This window comes from Sinocyclocheilus grahami, unplaced genomic scaffold, assembly GCF_001515645.1.
Source record: "Sinocyclocheilus grahami isolate Dianchi unplaced genomic scaffold, SAMN03320097.WGS_v1.1 scaffold450.1, whole genome shotgun sequence".
NCBI classification, from domain to species: Eukaryota; Metazoa; Chordata; class Actinopteri; order Cypriniformes; family Cyprinidae; genus Sinocyclocheilus; species Sinocyclocheilus grahami.
In genome coordinates this window covers 1,327,186-1,335,123 of record NW_015505629.1, presented here as the reverse complement: position 1 = coordinate 1,335,123, position 7,938 = coordinate 1,327,186, and the positions used below count along the sequence as shown (strand labels likewise).

Here is a 7,938-nt window from a genome sequence, read left to right as displayed (position 1 = left end):
AAAGGAGGCTTTTATTAAGCAAATCAAGGAGTGAATTACTCGTCCACTGTTTTTAAAACAGACATGTATTGGGCTTGATTCAAGTTAATGCGCAATGAGGCACACACTTTTTATTTAGTCTTACTGAATAGACGATAAACAGTTTATATTCTAAAATCTATTTAAAGGTTGTGTTCTGTGAAAATTAAATAACATTTGGATGTAAATGGTCGGCATAAAAGTAGTGTGCGGATAAACCGGCTGCGTCACCTTTATCTGATTGTCCGGGTCCGGAATCATCAAGCACGGCATTAATATCTTCATCCAGATTTCTCTGCAGTTCGTGTATGTTGTTCAAAACGCGGAGCATCATTTTATTCCACACAACAGGCAAGCATTACCGTTAAGTCTATCATCCACCAAAATGCAGACCCGTCACGTGACAATTCTTACGCAAATGAGATTGAGGGAGACGTTACGTTTGTTTTGATTTATTAATTTACTTGCAACAACAATTTAAAATGTATTAACTTTTACGTATTAACTTTTACATGTATTATTAACTACATTATATGCATTTTTACTTCATAGAGAAAACGTTATAAATAAATATTTAGTCAAATTCTTTAATCGCTATGCTACGCCCATGCTTGCTAGGCTAACCGAGACTTGTCATTTGCGCTTATGTTGCTGCTCTTTTGTTAGTTTTGACTGCTTTTATTGTCCTCATTTGTAAGTCGCTTTGGATAAAAGCTAAATAATATAAAACTTTGGATAAAAATCTGCTAAATGACTAAATGTAAATCTCTGATGTAATCAGCCTGGTTTACTGTATATTAGCGCTGTTTTAGACGGATTGTTTGAATGCATTCGCTTACTGGATCAGTGGACTGAAAACTCTCCCGCAGTTTAGCGGCTTAAAATGATCTGATCGCAAGCAGAGAAGCAACATTGGGTTAAAGGGTTAGAATAGAAATTGTGCTTCAGTAATTTTGCGTTAATTGCATTAAATTATTTTAATGCGTTAAGGATTGTAAAATGAATCGCACGCGTTAACGATGGCAGCCCTAATATATATATATATACTGTATATCTCTGTGTGCGTGTGTGTGTATATATATATATATAAATATCTCTGTGTGTGCGTGTGTGTATATATATATGTATATATATATATATATATGTGTGTGTGTGAGAGTGTGTGTGTGTATATATCTATATATATATATATGTGTGTGAGAGTGTGTGTGTGTATATATCTATATATATATCTGTATGTGTCTGCTGCTACTGTGGTTTGTGTTTGTACGATGGCACATTGTTTTCAGAGGGAAAACATTATAGAGACAGTATTTCTGACGTCTGTCTCTCTCTCTGTGTGTGTGTGTGCGCGTGCGCGTGCGTGTGCGTGTGCGTGTGCGTGTGTGTGTGTGTGTGTGTGTGTGTGTGTGTGAGCGAGTGTGTGTGTGTGTGTGTGTGTCAGTTCTGCTGGCGGAGCCTGTGGAGAAGGACAGCATCGAGGGTAAAACCCTGAAGATCACAGATTTCGGTCTGGCGCGCGAGTGGCACAAGACGACGAAGATGAGCACGGCGGGAACCTACGCCTGGATGGCACCGGAGGTCATCAAATCATCCACCTTCTCCAAGGGCAGCGACATCTGGAGGTGAGATCAGTGCTCACTTCATTAACAGAAGCTATGGCCAAAAATACTCGACCTTCTTTCCATGATGAAGACGAGACCACACTGACATCATTAAACATAATGCAACTTAAGGCAATGTCATGGATGGAAAAACATGAGACTAAAATGTTTTAGTTTTAAAATACGCTCTGCATTCAAAATGTCTCTATATTTTCTTCAGCAAAAAAGGAGGAAATGATATATACCTTCATGAGCTTTCATACGGTTGCCAGATTTCAAAAGTTTAAATCCCCCAATCAGAGCTTTTCTCTTAAAACGACCCAACGTTTACATTTTCTTCCCAACCTGGCAACCATTAACACACTCTCTCTTACGCTTTGGACAAAGTGCTGATGATCTCATTATTTTCAGCTCTGCGTTTAATTTTTCTCCACAACCTGGCAACCATTGCTTTCTCTTGCACTGCAGAAATACACAGAAGATGCTGAATGATGAAGTTTTCCGAGGTTGAAAGCGCTGCGTAACAAACTGTACATGCTGTCATTGAGGCTTTATTCTTGATGTTGATGAGTCGTGGTTATTGCAGTTAATAGACTTCAGGAATTACCAGTAAACCCACTACTAGAGATCGTATGATTAACTCACTGCCGCTGTTACATAATTGCCTAATAATGTCTGAAAGCAGGAGCTAAACATGAAGCTCTGATGAAAAGGGAAATTCAGTCCTAGAGTGTCGAACTGCATGAAAGAGCCTGAACAAATCATATTTTACTCAAGCACTGGTAGTCATAACGAGTTATCATTTCATCCCAGACTTCAACATGACTTTAAGTAGCCGTTAGCTGAAACTAAAAAGAAAAGCCATTTCGTTTAGGCAAATTTTATATAAGGGTACAATTTGATGTTTTTGTAAGCGAAAGTTTTGAATTCACAACGCAACTCAGTGCACTGATAAATAATGTATTACATGCACTAATGAAAGAGTCATAAAATCACTTTTAAATAGTGTGATTTTATGTCAGAAAGCTCAGGAAACAGCTGCAAAATACTGTACTAATTTGTTTACCATGCATTAAATGCACCGTATGAACTTTTATAGCGGTTATAATTAATCAGACATGAAAAGCCTTTTTTGAGCTTTTAAATGCTGTAATATTCATATCAAAGCATATTGTAAACAATGTAAATTTAATACCACTTAATTAAGAAAAATTGTCATATCGATGAGACGATAAAATGTAAACCACACCGTTTGAACACCTGAACATCATCAGCTTTTATCATAGCATATTTTTAATATTCTGTAATCGTGCATTGTAAGTTTGAGGTTTTGTGAGCTGCGATAAATATTCGAGTGTTTAATGAGCTGATGCTGATCATGCGATTTATCGTGCAGCCCTAGTATATATCAAATATTATGTTTCTGTAGAAGAGTGCAAGGTTTGAGGTGGAGAAAGTGCAAATGAAGAGGAGTAGAAATATTGAGCTGAATATGTGCAGTGAGCGATGCAGTATGGTGTGTAATTAGTCAGAATCATCTAACGCTGTGTGTGTGTGTGTGTGTGTGCGTGTGTGTGTGTGTGTGCGTGTGTGTGCGTCAGAGTGCTGGGATCAGGATCCGCACCGGCGGCCCAGCTTCTCCTCCATCCTGCAGCAGCTGACGGCTCTGGAGGAACAGGTGAAGGACGAGATGCCGCAGGACTCCTTCCATTCGCTCCAGGAGGACTGGAAACTCGAGATCCAGGACATGTTTGATGAGCTGCGAGCCAAAGAGAAGGTACGTGCGTGATTCAGTGGTAGACCCGTCTGTGCTGCAGATCTGCTCTCATGGCTTAATGGGACGGTCACCACAACTCCACAGCAAACACATGCATGCACAAATTCTGCTCATGAAATGTAAAAATGTAATTTTTTACATTAATAACTCTAGTAATGACTGCGGAAACCAGTCTTACCCAGAGGTGGAAAGAGTACGAAAATATTCTACTCAAAATTACCATTACATTAATGAAATTTTACTTAAGTAAAAGTACCAGTTTAAAAATCTACTCAAGTAAAAAGTAGCTCATTTAAAATTTACTCGGAGTAAAAATGACTTGGTTACATTTTAACAGTGGGAGGGAGGCAAAAATGGGATAGGTCACGGGTGTCAAACTCCACAGCCCTGCACAGTTTAGATATAACCCTAATTAAACACATCTGATCCAGCTCATCTAATCATTTAGGCTTATTTGAAAACTACATGCTATGTGTGTTGGACCAGGGTTGGACCTAGGCCTATAAATCTCAAACTAGTTGTTTTTAATTAAAGGAATCAGTTATTTAGAATAATAAGACATTTGGGCTGTTACCAGGCAGATTAAATCAGTATCAACAAAATTCATCTTTTCAATGCAGAGGAAACACAGAAGCTGTGTCTGAAGTGGCATTTAGATGTGTTTACACACTGTTTAATGCAGGACATGAATGCATTTAACCTGCAGTTACAAATGCAGAAATAATGTTTGGATATATAAGACATAAAATGTTGAATACTCATTTGAAATTCTAAGAAAAAAAAATCAAAAGATACTTTAAATGTGAAATTAAAACCGCCAGTAGGTGGCAGCAAGTCACTGTTAATAAGTGAGTCATTGCGACTGAAGCGAATCATTTAAACGCTTGATTCATTCAGGAACGAAACACCATCATGTTGCTCAGAGACGCAAAACTGTGCTATGGCTGTGTTTGGAATTCTTTTTGTTGGAGAAATAGAGCAAAAACAGGCAATATAGTGTCTAAAATCTCTTAATTAACGTCTTGTTTATTGAACTGTTGTAATAAAATCTATATGCAATCATGCTGATTTTTGGAGGAAGAAATGTTTTAAAATGTAGCGAAGTACAATACTTCAAACAAAATATACTTAAGTAAAAGTAAAATTACAGATTTTAAAAATGACTTTAAAACGTAGAAGTACACAAAAAAGCTACTCAATTACAGTAACGCGAGTAAATGTAATTCGTTACTTTCCACCTCTGGTCTTAGCGTTTTGTTGATGGATGCTCGGCAGCGCCGTTCTGAATCCGCGCTTCCTGAGCTTCCTCTCTTCCCCCGTCTGCGCGTCCTGAAGCGCTTGATCAGCACCGCTGCTCCGCCGACTACAACGTTCAGCAAAACGTCAGAATAAACGAAATCCGGTAGAAGATTGTGTGGTGTGTTCTGCCGAATGTTCAGCAGCTCATCCCTGGTAAAACTGATCCGTGTTTGAGAAACAAAAAACAGGAAAAACTAACAAAAACAGTGCAAACACTGGAGAGCCCAACACTGAGGCTGCCGTCTGCGGCGCCATCGCATAGCATATCGATCAGCATATTAGAATGATTTCTGGAGAATCATGTGACACTTTATACTGGAGTAATGATGATGGAAATTCAGCGCTGCATCACAGAAATAAATTATATTTTAAAGTATATTAAAAAATAAAACATTTTATATTGTAATAACTTTTTGCAAGATTAACATTTTTTTTTCTGTATTTTTGATCAAATAAATGCAGCCTTGATGAGCAGAAGACACTTCTTTAAAAAACATTACAAGTCTTACTGATCCCAAATTTTTTGAGCAGTAGTGTGTGTATATATATATATATATATTTAAGTTTTTATTATATATATTTGTATTTGAATGATTTTAGGTTTAGTTAACGATAGTTAACTCCGAGTCCAAAAGGTTGAGAACCGCTGATCTACACAAGTTCTGACAGTAAACATTTTTAACCCTAAGTGTGCTGATGTTTGTGTGTGTGTGCAGGAGCTGCGGTGTCGTGAGGAGGAGCTGAAGCGTGCGGCGCTGGAGCAGAAGTCTCACGAGGAGTTCCTGCGTCAGCGCGAGCAGCAGTTAGCGCAGTGGGAGCAAGACGTGTTCGAGCGCGAGCTATCACTGCTCATCCTACACCTCAACCAGAACCAGAAACCTAATGTCAAGAAGCGCAAGGGAACCTTCAAGAAGCACAAGCTGAAGGTGAAGAACGGAGAGAAGATCAGCATGCCGCAGGGTGAGGCTTCACGTCACACACACACGCCTTCTAGTGGCTTGATAAGATATTTCTACTAGCTTTTAGTGGATTGCTATGCGGTTGCTAAAACTTTATTATTTTTAATTGATTTTGTGTTGCCAGGGCGTTGCTAGGGTGTTGCCGTGCAGTTACTAGGGTGCTCTGTGTGATATTCTGATCTGTAGATATGGTTTGGGTCGTTCCTTCAGTTTGTCCTCACTAATAACCACATAATCTGTTACGATCAGCGTGTTTGAGGTCGTTATGTAAAGCTGACGATCCACAGTGCTCTCGAATTATTACATGCACTTTGTTAAAGACGTTAATGAGCTGCAGTCGTTCAGTAATTAGCTGTTATGACTCTAGAATGGAAAGAAGTTAACGTGTAATAGAACACAGAGAACACACACATTTCTTCACATCGTTAGTAATAATTAACCACACTGCACCCAACAGTGGTTTCACTGTTAAAGCGAGACACTAAAGGTGAATGGGTTAAACAAATTACTAAGAGATATCAACATAATTATACTGTTGTTATTAATTACTGTGCGATAAGACAGTTGTTATATTTCTGAAATGTTATGTTTAAATTTGATGCATTATTTCATTAAATATGCACTAATTTGCAGAAATGTCCAGAACATAAATCTAAAGCCAGACTCCTCATTTTTGTTTGATTTTGTTGTCATATTAGAATTAGATGTTTTTATAGAGGGGATTTTGGATTTCTGTTTTTATCACTCCATAAATCAGAAAATACTGTCAACAGACAGAAAACGAATTCATTTTCACCCTGTTTTTAAGAATAAAATGTTATAAAAACTCATGTGAGTGATATATCAACAAACCCCTCAGTAAAATCCTTCAGAATATAGAGAGGAATACATCTCTAAGTTTTGGTGTGTGTGAGTGCCGCTGAAGTGGAGAAACAAACTCATTTTGAGAAAAACGCCTTTAAAGATATGTACTGTTATTGAAATCTATAGATGCAAATAAAGTGTCAAAATAAAACCAGGCAAATGAAATATGAACAAACCCCTCAGTAAAATCCTTCAGAAGTTTTGATGTCTATAAGTGCTGTTGAAGAGGAGGAAAAACTTTTAAAGATATCTATTGGAACTGAAATCTACAGACGCAAATAGATAAAGTGCCATAAACCAAACAATTAAAATTGCATCCACTAGTCTGAAAGGAGACATTTTATGGAAGCAAATCTCAATGGTTTTGTCTGTAGTGCGTTGAAGATGTTTTCTTGCCTAGTGTTGAATGTACATGTTTGTCTTGATCTGATTGTACATATTGTTTATTTTTTGCCCTGTAGATTTTATCCATAAGATCACGGTCCAGGCGTCTCCGTGTTTGGAGAAGAGGCGTAACTCTCCGGATCAGGGCTCGCCGTCCATCGGTCCGCGCTTCCGAGCGATACAGCGTGAGTCTGTCTGGATATCTCATTCCTTCGCTTATTCTTCCATATATGCATTACAAAACACAAAGTCAGCTTTCAAATACAATCGAAACACCGTAAACAGATACAGAATTAAGAGGAAGATATAAAAGAACCTAGGAAGTCATATCTGGCAGAAAAATAAAATGCATAGAAGTGACATTGCAATAAATTGCATATGGTGACACTGTTACAACTGGAATTATGGAATACAAAAATTATTATTGGTATTAGTATTTCAGGGTTTATAATGGTATATATGGGAATGCAATGAAGAATCAGTTTTCATCGTGATGAAAGTGTGTTTGTCAGCACATGGTGGCGCTGTTGTGTCTCAGATGTTTGTTGTCTCTCTCTGCTGTGTGTCTCAGTGAGTCCCAGTGAGAGTAAGTGGAGCTCTGTTTGGCCGCTGGAGTCTCTTCCTCTCAAGCAGACCAACGGCGAGAGGAGATTCGCTCCTCATCTGAGCCCCAAAAGCCCCAAGAGTCCAAAGATCCTCCGTCTGAGTGCGCAGGAGAACAGGTACGGGACGGGTACGGGTGTATATCAGCGCGTTTGTGTGTGAAACGATTGAATCTGAAGTCTGAGTTTGTGTGTATGTCAGTCTGTCGATGAGAGCCAAGCTCCTGGAGGTGGACAGTAATGAGAACGAGGACTCCAAAGCTGATTTTGAGGAGTACAGACCAATCACACCAGAGTCCAGCCACAACGGTAACACACACACACACTCTCTCTCTCTCTCTCTCTCTCTCTCTCTCTCACACACACACACACTCTCTCTCTCTCTCATTCAACCTCACACTATTTCCGAGAGCTACCATTTTTCATATTTA

General features: G+C 38.6%; 1 protein-coding gene across 1 annotated transcript in view; it reads left to right on the top strand.

Moving 5' to 3' along the window:
• Nucleotides 1-7,938, top strand: part of LOC107552439 (mitogen-activated protein kinase kinase kinase 11-like) — a 21,534-nt gene that overhangs the window by 5,113 nt on the left and 8,483 nt on the right. Inside the window, exons 2-6 of the mRNA XM_016234322.1 lie at nucleotides 3,025-3,399; nucleotides 5,415-5,658; nucleotides 6,983-7,090; nucleotides 7,477-7,627; nucleotides 7,710-7,816. Of these exons, the coding sequence (XP_016089808.1) occupies nucleotides 3,313-3,399; nucleotides 5,415-5,658; nucleotides 6,983-7,090; nucleotides 7,477-7,627; nucleotides 7,710-7,816 (697 nt within the window). The 5' untranslated portion in view covers nucleotides 3,025-3,312. The remainder of the gene's footprint in view (nucleotides 1-3,024; nucleotides 3,400-5,414; nucleotides 5,659-6,982; nucleotides 7,091-7,476; nucleotides 7,628-7,709; nucleotides 7,817-7,938) is intronic.